Genomic DNA, 18,578 nt, shown 5'->3' with positions numbered 1-18,578 from the left:
ACTTTCCCCCTGTTTGTCACTGGGGACCAGCGATCCCCTTTCTCTGCCTCTTTGTCCTCGGCGCGTCTGTCTGTCAGTCTGATTAGAGACGGGGCATCGTGTGACAAAGGAGCTCTGGGATTGCAGCAGCCGTGAGGCCGGAGACTCCCAGCACCAGGCTGGGATCAGCAGCTCGGGAACCCAGCAGGCAGCCGGGCCGGGTCGAGCCCGGGTCCAGGCGGGCCGGATCTCTCGGGTCCTGCTCTCTGAGTGAGAGAGGGGGAGATCATCACAGAGCCTGAGCCCCTCTGCTCCTCTCCCCCTGTTACTCCTCTCTCTCCTTCTTCTCTCTCACTCCCCCTCTCCTACTCATCTCCCTCTCTCCCTCTGTCTCCTACTCCTCTCCCCCTCTCCTACTCGTCTCCCTCTCTCTCCCCCTCTGTCTCCTACTCCTCTCTCCCTCTCTCTCTCCTTCTCTTCCTCCCTCCTTCTCTCCTCTCATCTACACTGTAGGTGTCTGCAGGGGTGTCCAGTCCTTGTCCTGGGGGGGTCAGTGTATCTGCAGGGGTGTCCAGTGCTTGTCCTGGGGGGGTCAGTGTATCTGCAGAGGTGTCCAGTGCTTGTCCTGGGGGGGGTCAGTGTGTCTGCAGGGGTGTCCAGTCCTCGTCCTGGGGGGGGTCAGTGTGTCTGCTGCAGGGGTGTCCCGTCCTGGAGGGATAGTCAGTTTCTAGATCTCTGTACAGTGTGTACACTGTTGTACACTGTGCACTGGGAGTCTGACTCGAGACACTATAAAACCTGGAGCAGATCAGACTGCTGTGGACTGGGAGTCTGACCGACAGCCCTGTAACACCTGGGGCGGATCAGACTGCTGTACACTGGGAGTCTGACTGTGAAAGCCCTGTCACACCTGGAGCGGATCAGACTGCTGTGCACTGGGAGTCTGACCGACAGCACTGTCACACCTGGAGCGGATCAGACTGCTGTGCACTGGGAGTCTGACAGCACTGTCACACCTGGAGTGGATCAGACTGCTGCGCGCTGGGGTCTGACTGACAGCCGTGTCACACCTGGAGCGGATCAGACTGCTGTGCACTGGGAGTCTGACAGCACTGTCACACCTGGAGCAGATCAGACTGCTGTGCACTGGGAGAGTGACTGAAAGCCCTGTAACACCTGGAGCGGATCAGACTGCTGTGCACTGGGAGAGTGACTGACAGCCCTGTCACACCTGGAGCGGATCAGACTGCTGTGCACTGGGAGTCTGACTGACAGCTCTGTCACACCTGGAGCGGATCAGACTGCTGTGCACTGGGAGTCTGACTGACAGCCCTGTCACACCTGGAGCAGATCAGACTGCTTTGCACTGGGAGTCTGACTGACAGCCCTGTCACACCTGGAGCGGATCAGACTGCTGTGCACTGGGAGTCTGACCGACAGCACTGTCACACCTGGAGCGGATCAGACTGCTGTGCACTGGGAGTCTGACTGACAGCCCTGTCACACCTGGAGCGGATCAGACTGCTGTGCACTGGGAGTCTGACTGACAGCCCTGTCACACCTGGAGCAGATCAGACTGCTTTGCACTGGGAGTCTGACTGACAGCCCTGTCACACCTGGAGCGGATCAGACTGCTGTGCACTGGGAGTCTGACCGACAGCACTGTCACACCTGGAGCGGATCAGACTGCTGTGCACTGGGAGTCCGACAGCCCTGTCACACCTGGAGCGGATCAGACTGCTGCGCACTGGGAGTCTGACTGACAGCCCTGTAACACCTGGAGCGGATCAGACTGCTGTACACTGGGAGTCTGACTGACAGCCCTGTCACACCTGGAGCGGATCAGACTGCTGTGCACTGGGAGTCTGACTGACAGCCCTGTAACACCTGGAGCGGATCAGACTGCTGTGCACTGGGAGTCTGACTGACAGCCCTGTCACACCTGGAGCGGATCAGACTGCTGTGCACTGGGAGTCTGACTGACAGCCCTGTCACACCTGGAGCGGATCAGACTGCTGTGCACTGGGAGTCTGACTGACAGCCCTGTAACACCTGGAGAGGATCAGACTGCTGTGCACTGGGAGTCTGACTGACAGCCCTGTAACACCTGGAGAGGATCAGACTGCTGTGCACTGGGAGTCTGACAGCCCTGTCACACCTGGAGCAGATCAGACTGCTGTACACTGGGAGTCTGACTGACAGCTCTGTCACACCTGGAGCGGATCAGACTGCTGTGCAACAGAAATCTTACTGCAACAGAAAAGGGTAAATGTGGGAAACGATCAGACTCAAATGAACATTTCTTCCGTGTTTACTTGCAGAAATACCCAACGCCGTCTTCAGCAGCGCTGCTGCCGCCCGCACGCGCCGGCCAGGCTCGCGGAAACTCACCCGCTCCCCCTGGTTACTTTCTCACCCACAAAAGTAATCATTTTGTAGCAAAAGTTGGGACGTTTTTTCTTTCCCCCCTTCACCCCCTGACTAACGCGATGAGGCGCGATGACGTCTCTCCGCCACCGTCCCCTCCCCTGCGCGGCACGTCGGCGGCGGCGCGCTCTCACGCGTGTGCGTGGGACAGGGCGTCGCGTCATCACGACGGCGGCGGCGGCGGCGGTCTCCATGGCGACGCCGCGTGCTGCAGCAGTGACGTCCGAGGGGCCCGTGGCGAGTAGGCGTGACCCCCCCCCCCCCCTCCTCTCCTCCCTCCCTCTCTCTCTCCCCGGCGTGGGCGGCCCCGTGAGTGAAACACGACACCCCAGAGAGAGAGCAGGGGGGGCAGAGGGAGTCGAGCCGAGCGAAGGAACAAGAAGTCAGTAAAAGAGAGAGAGAGGAGAGGAAGGGAGACGCGCTCATTCTGCCTGACCGAGAGTTTCTCCTGTTTCCCTGCGGGCGGCCGGCCGGGCCGGAGTCGTGCGTGGACACTGCGGCCGCACGCGGAGCGGGAGCGCACACGCGGGGCCCCGCTGCCTGCCCACTTTCCCCCACGCGTGTGCGTCTGGCGAGCTCGCCCCGGGTCCGCTCCAACTCTTCCCCAGCAAGCCAGCGGCTCCGGGGGCAGAGACCGCCGGGAGAGGAGGAGGAGGAGGAGGAGGAGGGAGAGAGAGAGAGAGAGGGAGAGAGGGAGGAAGGGGCGGCGCGGGGAGAGAGCTCGGGGGAGCGCAGGGGCTCGGATTTATTCCACCTCGGCTCCAGATCCACGGGCGACGGGGAACGGAGCGAGAGAGGAGCGAGCGAGCGGAAAAGTTTTTTTTTTGGCTGGAGAGACCGCGACGCGGGCGGCAGGCTCGTCTGTTCCAGCCCGAGAGGCGCGATGAAGACGCCGGGAGAGACGGGTGAGTGTTTCGGGCTCCTCCGCCGTGCGCGGTCCGGTCCGGTCCGGACCGGTCCGGGGGCGCGAGCGGGCCGGGCCGGACCCGCTCGGCTCGGGTTCGGGGCGAGCGAGCGCGGCGGGTCGTTATCCTGGTGGTGTCTGAGCGGGGCGAGCAGGCGGGGGGGCGCAGCGCCACTCAGCCCATTAAATTTCCAAAACTTCCTCCCAACTTCGTCAAGTCTGTGGTCCGCTCCGAGCCTCCATTTTACTGCTCCGCTCGCGTCTCGTATTTCAAATCTCAGCCCCCGGGCAGGTTTCGGGGTCCCTGCTGTGTTTCTGGGGGCGTGTTGGGTGGGTGGGGGGGGGGTGTGTTGGTGGGGATCGGAGGGGTTCCGGAAACCCATTTGTTGTGGACGCGCCGGCCCGGTTCTGTGCGATCGCCCGCTGTTGCTCGGCCAGCGCTCGAGTTGGGAAGTTTCGGGGGGAGGAGGAGGAGGAGGAGGGGTGTGTGTGTGTGGGGGGGGGGGAGCTGGCGGCTCTTGCCCGAGACCCCGGACCCCAGACCCAGTAGCCCGGGTTAGTGAGAGGTCACGGCTCCGGTACCGGGCCGGGCGGCAGGAGCTGGACTCCGCTTGCGCCGCTCCCGGGCCGGAGCCGAGCCTGGAGGCCGGAGGTGCGAGGCGGACCTGTTGAATGCCGAGACGGCGCCGGGCTGGGGAGCTGCGCTGTCGGGGCTCCGGGGGGCTCCGGTGTGCCCCGGGTTCGGGAGCCGCAGGGCGGGCGGGCGAGCCGGGCCCGAGCGCGGCGGTGCGGGGGGAGAGAGGGGGGCAGGCGCCCATGCCGGGGACGGGACGGGCCGGGGAGAGAGGAGAGGAGCGGAGCGGAGTGTCACTCAAGATGGAAGCGCTCCCGGCCTACCGCGCGCCCGGCCCCCGTGCGAGCCGCCGCCGCCGCGCGAGCCGGCCCGAGGGTGACGGCGCCGGCGCGTGCCGGGGCCCCTGGGTGCCCAGAGGAAGGGTTGGGGGGCAAGTCGGCCCGGGCTGCGGGGTTTTGTTTTCGGGACTGGGCTGCTCGCAGTCGCCCTCTCCCCCCCCTTCCCCTGTTCCGGAAGTGGTGCTGCGGGCCTCGCCGCTCGGAATGTGTCGGAATCCATGTTGGAGAGGAAGAGGAGGAGGAGGAGGGGGGGTCTGTGCTCCCGGGGTTCCCTCTTGTTAACGGGACCGGACCGCCGGACCTCGTTCCGGGCCGGCTCGGACCCGCCACGGACCCGCCGCTCGCCGTGTTGCACGCACTTCGGGAGGAGTTTGGCCGCGTCACGGGCTGCGCCCACGGTCACGCATTGTTGTGCTGGCTGGCGAAACTTTTTCTCTCTCACCCCCCTCCTCCTCCTCCCCGTCCGTGCGGGAGCAGTCTGGGAAGTCGCGCGCTCGGGGGGGGGGGGTGGGAGAGTTCGCGAGTGGATCGGGCCCCCGTGTTTTTCATCTTTGGCAGGCGGAGCGCGCTCGGGACACCCGGCCGCCCCCCCCCCCCGGCTCGGGTGTCTGGAGCGCAGTCTCCCGTCTCCCGTCTCCCGGCCCCCTCCTCTCCCCCCTCATAAATAATTAAAGACAGTCTGAGCGCGGCTCGTGTGTAGTGAAGTCATGTTTAGTCACATTAAAAACATTAGTGATATATTCCATTACTCGCCCTCCCCCTCCCTCGCGCCGACTCGCGCACACTTGCTGCATTTTCACTTTTTTTTCTTCTTCGCAAGTGGAACTTTTTCTTCACGAAAATATTTTCCTCTGCTGCGTGTGGTCGGGGCAGTGTGTGCGAGAGAATGTTTTAGTGTTAAGTGGTGGAAAGATCTCTCTCCTCCGGGTCGCTCCTGCGTCTGTATCCCGGTCCCTGTGAATCTGGGCTCATGCGGACAGTCACTGGGCCAGCTCGGTCCCTGAGAGCCCCAGTCCTTCAGGGGCTCTGGGGGTCTTCAGTCAGGGGTTAAAGGTCCCTGTGAATCTGGGCTCATGCGGACAGTCACTGGGCCAGCTCGGTCCCTGAGAGCCCCAGTCCTTCAGGGGCTCTGGGGTCTTCAGTCAGGGGTTAAAGGTCACTGTGTAACAGCTGTGCTGGATCTGAGACTGAGCCGTCTCTCTACACAGAGAGGGGTGGAAGTGTGGAACAGGCTGTCTAGCTGTGCTGGATCTGACACTGAGCTGTCTCTACACAGAGAGGGGTGGGAGTGTGGAACAGGCTGCCCAGCTGTGCTGGATCTGAGACTGAGCTGCCCCTCCACACAGAGGGGGTGTTGGTGTGGCCGGTGCACGCGGGGGTGCAGTTTCTCTGAGTCCAGCAGGGTTATCAGAGCTGGGCTTTGATTTGTCAGGGTTGTGGTGTTGTTTGTTAAGCTCGTTATCAGATAAGCTGTCTTCCAGGACAGTCGGGACAATCAGGCCACTGAGTGATTGAATCATTCTGACTGCAGGCTCACTCCTCTGATTTCTCCCCCCTGTGTGCTCCTCTGCCTCTCTGTGCCTCGCTGCGCCCCCTGTGCCCCTCTGTGTGTCTCTCCCTGCGCCCCCCTGCACGCCTGTGCCCCTCTGTGTGTCTCTCCCTGCGCCCCCCTGCACGCCTGTGCCCCTCTGTGTGTCTCTCTCTGCGCCCCCTGCGCCCCTGTGTGTCTGTGCCTCCTCTGCGCCCCTGTGTGTCTGTGCCTCCTCTGCGCCCCTGTGTGTCTGTGCCTCCCTGCGCCCCCCTGCACGCCTGTGCCCCTCTGTGTGTCTCTCCCTGCGCCCCCCTGCACGCCTGTGCCCCTCTGTGTGTCTCTCTCTGCGCCCTCTGCGCCCCTGGGTGTCTGTGCCTCCTCTGCGCCCCTGTGTGTCTGTGCCTCCCTGCGCCCCCCTGCACGCCTGTGCCCCTCTGTGTGTCTCTCTCTGCGCCCTCTGCGCCCCTGTGTGTCTGTGCCTCCTCTGTGTGCCTCCTCTGCGCCCCTGTGTGTCTGTGCCTCCTCTGCGCCCCTGTGTGTCTGTGTCCCCTGATCGTGTCGGGCCGTTGATCCGGAAGAGGTGCACGGGGCCGGCTGGGTCTCGGAAGTTCCTGAAGGTCCTGCAGTCCCCGCTCCGGAGAGACTGCGGTCCTCTCCCTGGACAGACTGGCGCGCTGCCTCTCCCCTCCAGCCCTGCTCGCACCCTGGCCCAGGAGTGGGGCGGCAGGTCCTCTTGACTCCCGCGCCCCAGCGCAGCGCGGCGGTGGGAGGTGTTTCCCCGTTGTGAAAGGAGTACACGCTTCTTCGTCGCGATGGCGAGGTGTGGTGAGACACGGTACTGTGGCTCCCCCAGAAGGTGCGCGTGCGCCCCAGGGTCTGGATGAACCGGCCCGTTTGGATTTGATCTCCGTGCAGAGTCCTGGGTCATTGTCTGTGAGCGCCCCGTACCCCACTGTAAGGGCCCACCCACTCCCCCTCACCCGTACCCCATTCATCCTCTCCCGTACCCCACTGTGAGCGCCCCCCTGTACCCCCACTGTGAGCGCCCACCCACTCCCTCCTCATCTGTACCCCACTGTGAGTGCCCCCTCCCCTCACCTGTACCCCACTGTGAGGCCCCACCCACTCCCCCCTCTCCTGTACCCCACTGTGAGCGCCTATAGTGGGGCGGTGTGTGTGTGGCGAGGGCCCGGGGGGGTGACCGGCGGTTATTCCTGTCCTGGCCCTCGGAGCCTGTTACATCACCCTGCCTTGTCGCCGCGGCTCCGCTCTCGTAATCCCGGGGGCTTGGGAGGAGAGCCGGGAGGCGCGCTGGGAGCTGTCCCCGCCGGGTCAGCGAGCTGAGGCCTGGGGTTGCGTAACGGGGATCGCCGGCCTTAATCAGCTTCCACGGGCAGAGTTAACGAGCTGTGGCAAGCGGTGGGCCGTTCGTCCCGGGGCGACCCTCCCTGCGAGACTCCCCCCCCCCGCGCGCGGGAGGGGCAGCAGACACACGACAGACTTCTTGAGGTGAAGAGCAGGGCAGCAGCTCGTCCCCGAGCTCTGTCCTGGGAGAGACCCTGTGCGGACAGGGGGCGTGCTCTGCTGTGCCAGGCGGTCAGGCCAGGCCGTCCAGGGCTGTATCGTGCTCTCCCAGCTCAAGCTGTTGTCAGACTGTTCTGTGCCAGGCTGTGCCGTTCTGTGCTGTGCCGTGCTAGGCCCTGTTGTCAGACTGTGCTGTGCTAGTTCTGTGCCAGGCAGTGCCGTTCTGTGCTGTGCTGTGCTGTGCCAGGCCCTGTTGTCAGACTGTGCTGTGCCAGTTCTGTGCCAGGCAGTGCCGTTCTGTGCTGTGCCGTGCTAGGCCCTGTTGTCAGACTGTGCTGTGCCAGTTCTGTGCCAGGCTGTGCCGTTCTGTGCTGTGCTGGGCCAGGCCCTGTTGTCAGACTGTGCTGTGCCAGGCTGTGCCGTTCTGTGCTGTGCTAGGCCAGGCCCTGTTGTCAGACTGTGTGCTGTGCCAGGCTGTGCCGTTCTGTGCTGTGCTGGGCCAGGCCCTGTTGTCAGACTGTGCTGTGCCGTGTCAGGCCCTGCTGTCAGGCTGTGCACCAGGATCCCCAGGGCTGAGCTCCTCAGCTGAGGTACCTGTTGCTGCTCCTCCTGGACTCTCCATCTCTGATCTCTCGTTACCTGTCGCATCCGAGCCCCTCTCTGGGCTTCAGAGGATTAATTGGCGTTTATTTTATTTTTTCCTGCTCTGTGTTCCTGGGGTTATTTTTAGAGCTGAAGTGTGTGGTTGCTAGGAGATGTGTCCGCGAGGGGGAGGAGGGAGCGAGAGCAGAGGAAGAGTTTGCGTTGAGGCTGAGTGACAAACGCTCACGCACACGCAGTGAGTCAGCGCTGACGCACGGCAGCCAGGGACACGCAGCAGCATTGTGTCCACTGGCAGTGGGTGCACCTGGAGTGGGGAGCATCATAGGCAATGGGGGGGATCAGGGTGTCGTGTGCACGAGCGTGTTCAGATGTGCGAGGGGAAGGGTCAGAGTGTCTTGCACACGAGCATGTTCAGACGTGCGAGGGGAAGGGTCAGAGTCTTGCGCACGAGCGTGTTCAGATGTGCGAGGGGAAGGGTCAGAGTGTCTTGCGCACGAGCGTGTTCAGACGTGCGAGGGGAAGGGTCAGAGTGTCTTGCGCACGAGCGTGTTCAGACGTGCGAGGGGAAGGGTCAGAGTGTCTTGCGCACGAGCGTGTTCAGACGTGCGAGGGGGTTCAGTGTGGTGCGCACGAGTGTGTTCACACGTGCGAGTGGGGGGGGGTCAGAGTCGTGTGCACAAGTGTGTTCACACGTGCGAGTGGGGGGGTCAGAGTGTTGTGTGCACAATTGTTCAGACGTGCGGGGTGGCGGGGGGGGGGGGTCAGAGTGCTCTGTGCGCGTGTGTGCGCGGGGGATTCAGGTTGTCAGTTGCATGAGCATCTGTCTAGGAGGGTCTGAGCCCATGTAAGGCTGTCTGACAGGGATGCCATGTTTGCTGTCTCCTTCACCCACGGTCACCAATGGAGATTAAGAGCAGGATGCACCTCTGTACAGAGTGGTGGGTGAATGGAGCAAACAATGCAGCTCTATTGTTGACGCTCTTACTTTGTGGTCCTTTGGGGAAGCAGTTGGACGGGTTTCTGGGATCGGGTTTGAGGTGCTGTACCTCCGAGCAGTGAAACCACACTGATGTTCCCCAGAGACGCTTGGGCAGGAAGTACAGTCGGCGCTGTGGTGCAGAGCACGGCACACTTCCTGTCACCAAGCACTGCCACAGATTCCAGGAATGCCCTGCCCCTTCTTCCTCCTGTGTTGTTAACCCTTTCATTCCTGGATAGCTGACAATCGGTTGGACACTCAGTCCAGCTGATCTGTATCTTCACACTAACACTCCTTCATCATCATCAGAGCTGTAGAGTAACTGTAGAGACACTCAGTCCAGCTGATCTGTATCTTCACACTAACACTCCTTCATCATCATCAGAGCTGTAGAGTAACTGTAGAGACACTCAGTCCAGCTCATCTGTATCTTCACACTAACACTCCTTCATCATCATCAGAGCTGTAGAGTAACTGTAGAGACACTCAGTCCAGCTCCTCTGTATCTTCACACTAACACTCCATCATCATCAGAGCTGTAGAGTAACTGTAGAGACACTCAGTCGAGCTCATCTGTATCTTCACAGTGACACTCCTTCATCATCGTCAGAGCTGTAGAGTAACTGTAGAGACACTCAGTCCAGCTCATCTGTATCTTCACACTAACACTCCTTCATCATCATCAGAGCTGTAGAGTAACTGTAGAGACACTCAGTCCAGCTCCTCTGTATCTGCACATTAACACTCCATCATCATCATCAGACCTGTAAATAACTGCCCCCCCAGTGTGACACCCTTGTCTCTCCAGTGATGAATTTTTTATGCTCGTCTGGGTGTCAGTGTGTTAGTGCGTCGGTGTTTTGACTGTGACCTCAAGGCTGTCAGACGAGAACAGGCTGTATCTGTCTGTACCGAGGCGCTGATACTGACACTGACGAGGCAGATCTGGTGTCTGCAAACCTTGTATTGTTCAGAGACATGAGTTTATATTAACAGCAATCCTAACATTACCGAATTTAATGGTAATTAAACACAGGACGGGTTACAAATGACAGGAGGCTGTTCGCTCAACCCGTCTGGCCTTTAGTCTTTCATTGATCCCAGGATCTCATCCAGCTGTGTCCTGAGAGAATCCAGTGCATCGGCTTCAACCACATGACTGGGCAGCGCGTTCCACTCTCCCAGCACCCTCTGTGTAAAGAACAGCCTCCTGGTCTGGGTTTTAGATGCCTTTCCCTGTAGTTTCCACTCGTGTGCTCTTGTTCAGGTTTAAGTTCTGGTTCTGGAGATGATTCAGACCCACGGAACCAGTGCAGCTCACCCACAGTGCTGTGCTTGGCCATTTCCCATGAGCAGTGGGAGCAAGTTCCAGAACAGCATCATGCATGATCGCTAATTATACAGATTAACAGTGGAGAAAGTCTTCTACAGCTCTGATGATGATAAAGAAGTATTAGTGTGAAGATGCGGATGAGTGAGTGTCCTAGGTCTCTCGCACTTCGGTCTCTGTGATTTCTCTTTGTATTCAGGCAGGCAGTGTTGTGAAAAACCTGTTAGTTTGGTATTTTCGCTGTTGTCGACCTGCACTGCTCTGAGCTGCTACTGAGAAACACGATGATCTCATCTCCCACCCCCACCCCCTCTCGGGACGGGGCTGTTCGGAGGGGCTCTGCTTTCTAAGAGCGCGGTCCTGCCCGGCAGTCCTTCGCAGGACCTCTCTCTCTCTGTCCCCCCCGTCTCTCTCCTGCTGTCCCAGGACACTCGTTTAGACAGGCGCTCTCAGCTCAGTCATTATTGATGCGGCTCTCTGCTCGCAGAGTGAGGGGGATCGGGTGTCTCCCCAGGGTGGGGGTTTGAGTGAGGTCATGAAGGTTGAGGTGGGGTCACACTCTCCGGGAGCAGCAGACGCTTGTTTTCAGCTCCTGCAGTGTTGTCAGTCAGACTCCCAGCGAGCAGCCGTGCAATCCAGTCCACCCACTCCAGGTTTTCCAGTCGCAATCATACCGATTTAACCCCCCTCTCTCTCTCGGGGCAGTGTTAATGTACTGGAGTGTCCAGTCAGTGTGTCTGTATTAACCCCTCTCTCTCAGTGCAGTGTTAATGTACTGGAGTGTCCAGTCAGTGTGTCTGTATGAACCCCTCTCTCTCTCTCAGTGCAGTGTTAATGAACTGGAGTGTCCAGTCAGTGTGTCTGTATTAACCCCTCTCTCTCTCAGTGCAGTGTTAATGTACTGGAGTGTCCAGTCAGTGTGTCTGTATTAACCCCTCTCTCTCAGTGCAGTGTTACTGTACTGGAGTGTCCAGTCAGTGTGTCTGTATTAACCCCTCTCTCTCAGTGCAGTGTTAATGTACTGGAGTGTCCAGTCAGTGTGTCTGTATTAACCCCTCTCTCTCAGTGCAGTGTTAATGTACTGGAGTGTCCAGTCAGTGTGTCTGTATTAACCCCTCTCTCTCTCAGTGCAGTGTTAATGTACTGGAGTGTCCAGTCAGTGTGTCTGTATTAACCCCTCTCTCTCTCTCAGTGCAGTGTTAATGTACTGGAGTGTCCAGTCAGTGTGTCTGTATTAACCCCTCTCTCTCTCAGTGCAGTGTTAATGTACTGGAGTGTCCAGTCAGTGTGTCTGTATTAACCCCCCTCTCTCTCAGTGCAGTGTTAATGTACTGGAGTGTCCAGTCAGTGTGTCTGTATTAACCCCCCTCTCTCTCAGTGCAGTGTTAATGTACTGGAGTGTCCAGTCAGTGTGTCTGTATTAACCCCTCTCTCTCTCAGTGCAGTGTTAATGTACTGGAGTGTCCAGTCAGTGTGTCTGTATTAACCCCTCTCTCTCTCTCAGTGCAGTGTTAATGTACTGGAGTGTCCAATCAGTGTGTCTGTATTAACCCCTCTCTCTCTCAGTGCAGTGTTAATGTACTGGAGTGTCCAGTCAGTGTGTCTGTATTAACCCCCCTCTCTCAGTGCAGTGTTAATGTACTGGAGTGTCCAGTCAGTGTGTCTGTATTAACCCCTCTCTCTCTCTCTAACAGGGTTTGCTTTCCCAGACTGGGCCTACAAGCCTGAGTCGAGCCCCGGCTCCAGGCAGATCCAGCTCTGGCACTTCATCCTGGAGCTGCTGCGGAAGGAGGAGTACCACGATGTCATCGCCTGGCAGGGCGACTACGGCGAGTTCGTCATCAAGGACCCCGACGAGGTCGCCCGGCTCTGGGGCGCGAGGAAGTGTAAACCGCAGATGAACTACGACAAGCTGAGCCGCGCACTGAGGTGACTCTCTCTCCATCACTGTCTGAGACTCTCCAGGCTGGACTGGACTGACCGGACTGGGAGCTGGATTAGTGATTCACTGGGATTATAATCAGACTCACTGACACTGACAGAGCAGTCTGAGAGTCTCCAGGCTGGACTGGACTGACTGGACTGGGAGCTGGACTAGTGATTCACTGGGATTATAATCAGACTCACTGACACTGACAGAGCAGTCTGAGAGTCTCCAGGCTGGACTGGACTGACTGGACTGGGAGCTGGACTAGTGATTCACTGGGATTATAATCAGACTCACTGACACTGACAGAGCAGTCTGAGAGTCTCCAGGCTGGACTGGACTGACTGGACTGGGAGCTGGACTAGTGATTCACTGGGATTATAATCAGACTCACTGACACTGACAGAGCAGTCTGAGACTCTCCAGGCTGGACTGGACTGACTGGACTGGGAGCTGGATTAGTTATGAACTGGGATTATAATCAGACTCACTGATACTGACAGAGCAGTCTGAGACTCTCCAGGCTGGACTGGACTGACTGGACTGGGAGCTGGACTAGTGATTCACTGGGATTATAATCAGACTCACACTGACACTGACAGAGCAGTCTGAGACTCTGACTGAGGACTGACTGGACTGGGAGCTGGACTAGTGATTCACTGGGATTATAATCAGACTCACTGACACTGACAGAGCAGTCTGAGACTCTCCAGGCTGGACTGGACTGACTGGACTGGGAGCTGGATTAGTGACTCACTGGGATTATAATCAGACTCGCAGTGACGGCACAATCTTTTCTGGACACTCCACTCATAGTGCTATACGGGTAATGGGGATCCCCTCCACCACCAGTGTCTAACCCCAGCTGGATGATGCGCCTGTCCATTCACCATACCAGCTCTCAGTGGGGAGGAGAGCAGAGTGATGAAGCCAGTTCAGAGATGGGGATTATTGGGAGGCCATGATTGGTAAAGGCCAGGGGGGAAATTTGGCCAGTACACCAGGGTAACACCCCTGCTCTTTTCGAGAAACACCCTGTGATTTTTAATGACCACAGAGAGTCAGGATCTCTGTTTTACGTCTTATTCAAAGGACGGCGCCTTTTTTACAGTATAGTGTCTCTATCACTGTACTGGGACATCAGGACCCACACAGACCACAGGGTGAGCGCCCCCTACTGGTCCCACTAACACCTCTTCCAGCAGCAACCTCAGTTTTTCCCAGGAGTCTCCCCTCCAGGTACTGGCCAGGCCCACACATGCTGAGCTCCAGTGGGCTGCCAGCTGGGAGCTGCTGGCCGTTACAGTCAGAGTCCCAGGGATCTGCCTGTCTTTGACCTCCAGGACCGGCAGCGCTCGGCAGCCAGAGCAAGCGCTGGGTGTGTGAGGAGCAGGCGAGCGCAGAGCCCTGTCCAGGGTCTCGCTGCTGTCTGCTTCGGCCCTCAGCATGGCCCCTCGTCTCCAGTGTAAATACCCCTCCTGTAACGAGCTGCTTCATGACCAACGCCTGTCCTGGGCACTAGTGGGAATTTCAGGTTGAATCCCAACAGCTCCGACGCTGTATCCCAGTCATTACTCTTGTTGTGTCTCCTCGTCTCCCGGTGCGAGACGAGCCCCAGCTCTGCTAAGTACTGTTTACCCAGCCGGTAGGGAAACGTGCAATTTCAGCAGACGCAGACCGAGGGAGAGGAGCAGCAGAGAGCAGCAGAGAGACTGGCTGTGGGCGTCGTAGGATCCACCCACTAATTACTGGCACAGAGGTGTCTTTAAAAATATCGCACGGGCACGAGCGCACTGCCCGTGAGACGCACAGATCTCGCACGCACTTCGAGAATCATTTCAGCTCGCATCTGACAGGAGAAACGCTTCTGCCAAGCTGCTCTGTTTGACTTTCATGAATACAAGTGCAAACTGGGTGGTTGCATCATGCTAAAATACTTCTACACTATAGTACGATAGTACTCTGATTTCTGAAGAGCGATACTGTGCTATACTACTACACTATACTACAACAGGCTCCGATTCTGAAGTGTCATACTGTACTATAATACTACACTATAGTACAGCACAGGATCTGATTCTGAAGTGTGATTCTGTGCTATAATACTACACTGTAGTATAACAGGCTTTGATTTCTGAAGTGTGATACTGTATTATAATACTACACTATAGTACAGCACAGGATCTGATTCTGAAGAGTGATTCTGTACTATAATGCTACACTATAGTACAGCACAGGCTCTGATGCTGAAGTGTGATTCTGTGCTATAATACTACACTGTAGTATAACAGGCTTTGATTTCTGAAGTGTGATACTGTATTATAATACTACACTATAGTACAGCACAGGATCTGATTCTGAAGAGTGATTCTGTACTATAATGCTACACTATAGTACAGCACAGGCTCTGATGCTGAAGTGTGATACTGTACTGTAATACTATGCTACAGCAACACGGAGGTGGCGCAGTGATTTGATGTGATGCTGTACACCAGACTGTGCTGTAGTTAGTCCTGTCCGCTGTGCTGGAGTCGAGTACAGCGCTGGGCAGAGACGCATGACCGCATACTGCAGTGTGAACAGTCCTCGCACACTGGAGCACACGTTTGTGGAGGAGAGTGTGTCGGTGTCGGCCCCTCCTGCCCTGGGGTCACACGCAGAACAAAGAGCTCTTTCTGTGGGGTAACAATAAGGCCGGGAACGTGACGGTCATACCCTCCCTCTCTCGCACAATGGGGGCTGTTGTCCCACAGCCTGACCAGACCCAGGGGCGCACTCACTGAGCACTGACCCGCACTCGAATCTCTGCACCATGATCAAAGATAGACTGGTCACTCTAACTGGGATTATCATCAGCAAGATAACAAGTAATCCAGCTCCCAGTCCAGTCAGTCCAGTCCAGTCCAGCCTGGAGGCTCTCAGACTGCTCTGTCAGAGTCAAAGGGAGTCTGATTCCTGTGTGCAGCAGTGCAGTAAAGCACCCCCTGTCTGTCTGTGTTACAGGTATTACTATAACAAGCGGATTCTGCACAAGACCAAGGGGAAACGCTTCACCTACAAGTTCAACTTCAACAAACTGGTCCTGGTCAACTACCCTTTCATCGACATGGGCTCTGCAGGTCAGTGCTCTTCGAACTCGACCGCGTCTGTTTTTCAGTCTTATAAACTATGTACTGGAGTGTCCAGTCAGTGTGTCTGTATTAACCCCTCTCTCTCAGTACAGTGTTAATGTACTGGAGTGTCCAGTCAGTGTGTGTGTATTAACCCCTCTCTCTCTCAGGGCAGTGTTAATGTACTGGAGTGTCCAGTCAGTGTGTCTGTATTAACCCCTCTCTCTCTCAGTGCAGTGTTAATGTACTGGAGTGTCCAGTCAGTGTGTCTGTATTAATCCCTCTCTCTCAGTGCAGTGTTAATGTACTGGAGTGTCCAGTCAGTGTGTCTGTATTAACCCCTCTCTCTCTCAGTGCAGTGTTAATGTACTGGAGTGTCCAGTCAGTGTGTCTGTATTAACCCCTCTCTCTCTCAGTGCAGTGTTAATGTACTGGAGTGTCCAGTCAGTATGTCTGTATTAACCCCTCTCTCTCTCAGTGCAGTGTTAATGTACTGGAGTGTCCAGTCAGTGTGTCTGTATTAACCCCTCTCTCTCTCAGTGCAGTGTTAATGTACTGGAGTGTCCAGTCAGTGTGTCTGTATTAACCCCTCTCTCTCTCAGTGCAGTGTTAATGTACTGGAGTGTCCAGTCAGTGTGTCTGTATTAACCCCTCTCTCTCTCAGTGCAGTGTTAATGTACTGGAGTGTCCAGTCAGTGTGTCTGTATTAACCCCTCTCTCTCTCTCTAGGCAGTGGAGTCCCTCAGAGCGCCCCTCCTGTGCCGTCTGGGGGGGCTCATTTCCGGTTCCCCCCCTCCACGCCCTCCGACGTGCTGTCCCCCAGCGAGGAGCTGCGCAGCCCGGGCGTGTTCTCCAGCGTGGCGCGGCGCATGGCGCGCGGCTCCGTGAGCGACTGCAGCGACGGCACCTCCGTCAACTCCGAGATCGAGGAGGGGGGGGGCGGCGGCGGGGCGGAGGAGCGGGCCGGGGGGGGCGGCGGCGGGCGGGACGTCCCGGGCGGCGGCGGCGGCGGGGGCTTCCGCGGCATCCTGCACCCCCGGCTGTCGCACGACTCGCTGTTCCGCGTCTACGGCGGCCCGCCGCCCCCGCCCCGCCCGCCCCCCGCGCACCGCGTGCACCCCGACCCGCTCAGCCCCTTCCCGGTGTCGCCCCTGCCCGGGCCGGGCGCCGGCGGCGGGGGCTCGCTCCTGGCGCCCGCGCTGTCGCCCGCGCTGTCCATGACGCCCTCCTCGCACCTGCCCTACACCCCCTCGCCCACGCTGAGCCCCATGCTGGGCACCCACTTCTCCTTCAACCCCGAGGACATGAAGCGCTACCTGCAGGCGCACACGCAGAGCGTCTACAACTACCACCTCAGCCCCCGCGCCTTCCTGCACTACCCCAACATCGTGGTGCCGCAGCCCCAGCGCCCCGACAAGGCCGGCGAGGGCCGGGAGCGGGGGCACCCCTCGCTGTCGCACCCGCTGCCCCTGCCCCACGGCCACGGCCACGCGCTGGGCCCCCCGCTGCACCTGCCCGCCGACGAGCCGGCGCCCCACCTGTCGCCCTTCAAGTTCAAGCTGCAGCCCCCGCCCCTGGGCCGCAAGCACCGCGACAGCCAGCAGAACCAGAACCAGCAGGGCCGGGCCGGCTCGGGCCCCGCCCCCGGCGCGCCCTCCTCGCTCTCCTACGGCGGCGGCGACCTCGGCTCGGCCGGCAGCTCCGGCCTGGTGTCCAACCCCCCCTGCTCCTCCTCCGGCGGGGGGCTCCCCAAGATCAAGGTGGAGCCCATCTCCGACGTGGATTCCGAGGAGGAGGAGGAGGTGGAGGTGACGGACATCAGCGAGGAGGACCGGGAGGACGAGGAGGACGACGACCCCTTCTCGGCACCCCACAACGGGACCGCGGGCGACGAGGAGCTGGACGAGGACGTGTTCAAGACCCCCGCCGCCCCTCCCCTCCTGGCCCCGGCCCGGGCCGGCCCGGCCCCCAAGAGCGAGCCCCCCGAGCCCGCCCCGGCGCCCCCGCCGCCGCCCCTGAGCCCCGGCGGCACCAAGTGCATCCCCCTGAAGCTGCGCTTCAAGCGCCGCTGGAGTGAGGACCAGCGGCTGGAGGCCGGCGCCGAGGAGAGCGACGACAAGAAGGTGCGCAGCAGCGAGGAGGGGGGGGCCGAGGGCGAGCGCTCGCCCGGCAGCCCCCCGGCCCCCGCCCCCGCCCCCGCCCCCGCCGGCCAGGACCTGCACCGCGCCGCCGCCCAGCTCTCGCTGGAGAACAGGGACTGCTGATCCTCGCCCGGGTCGAGCCCCAGCCCCAGACACACTGACCCACCGGACACTGACGACCCCTCGTATAAGCTCCACGGACAACGCTGGATTCGTCCCGATCCCTCTGACCCGCCTCTCCGCGGACTCCATTTCCCAAGTGGCCTTCTTCCCGCCCGGAGCCCTCGCTGCGGCCGCCCGGGGCGTCGGACTCGTCCGGGAGCCGCTGGGCGGGGCAGCTGCTCGTCCTGCCCCTGCGCCCCCCAGCGCCCCGCTCCCTGCCCCCCTGCAGTTCCGGAAAGTGCCTGTTTTTACCACATTCACGAGCCGGCGGGCCGCGGCCCAGACTGACCCGCGCGCTCGCACCCGGGCCGCCTCGCAGGTCCGCCCGGAGTTGCCTTGCCCTCGGGGTGTGTTCTGGGGAGGGGGTGTTTGACCCCCTCCGTGCAGGAAGGCCGAACCCTTGCACTCGCGCGACACACGCAAGCACACACACACACACTACACCGTACAGAGCCGCGTGGCGGGGTGACACTCGGACCCGCGGCCAACGCTCGGCTCGAGATCCGGGGCGCCACGTGAACCGAGCTCTCCTCCGGCGAGTGTCCGGCCTGGACCAACGGGAGGGGAGGGTGGAGGGTTTGGGGTGGGGCGGGGGGGACCCCGAGGGTTGTACTGTAAACACACACGCGCACACACACCAGATCAGGGAAGGGTTCTTTCTTGAAAAACAACCCGCAGCTCTTCAGATGCTCATCGAACTGACTCAAAGCCATGTGCAGCTGCGCTCGGCCGCTCCGGGCTGGGTCTGACGAGCCAGCCCTCGCCGCTTCGGGCCCGCGGCCCCCTGTCCTGCGCCGGCCGGCTCGGGCCTGCCGGTCGTGGCATGACCCCTGACCCCCACCGGCGTCCAACCCTTGTCCCTACTGCCCATCTTGGCATGATTCCTGTCCCCCACTGCCCACTGGGGCGACCCCCTACTGCCCATCACAGCATGACCCCTGTCTTTTACCTCCTATCATGGCGTCCAACCCCTGTCCCTACTGCTCATCATGGCATGACTCCTGACCCCCAGCGTGGGTCCAACCCCTGTCCCTACTGCTCATCATGGC

At 59.6% G+C, this 18,578-nt stretch overlaps 1 protein-coding gene across 1 annotated transcript; it reads left to right on the top strand.

The window, feature by feature from the left end:
* Positions 1-2,741: 2,741 nt before the first annotated feature.
* Positions 2,742-17,623, top strand: erfl3 (Ets2 repressor factor like 3). The gene is made up of 4 exons (XM_088905782.1): positions 2,742-3,311; positions 11,884-12,118; positions 15,120-15,235; positions 15,956-17,623. The coding sequence occupies exons 1-4, from the start codon at positions 3,290-3,292 to the stop codon at positions 17,488-17,490; spliced, it is 1,908 nt and encodes a 635-aa protein (XP_088761908.1). The 5' UTR covers positions 2,742-3,289; the 3' UTR covers positions 17,491-17,623.
* Positions 17,624-18,578: the final 955 nt, after the last annotated feature.

Source organism: Atractosteus spatula, chromosome 25 (assembly GCF_055471065.1).
Source record: "Atractosteus spatula isolate fAtrSpa1 chromosome 25, fAtrSpa1.hap1, whole genome shotgun sequence".
NCBI lineage: Eukaryota > Metazoa > Chordata > Actinopteri > Semionotiformes > Lepisosteidae > Atractosteus > Atractosteus spatula.
This window is presented reverse-complemented; position numbering and strand designations above follow the sequence as displayed.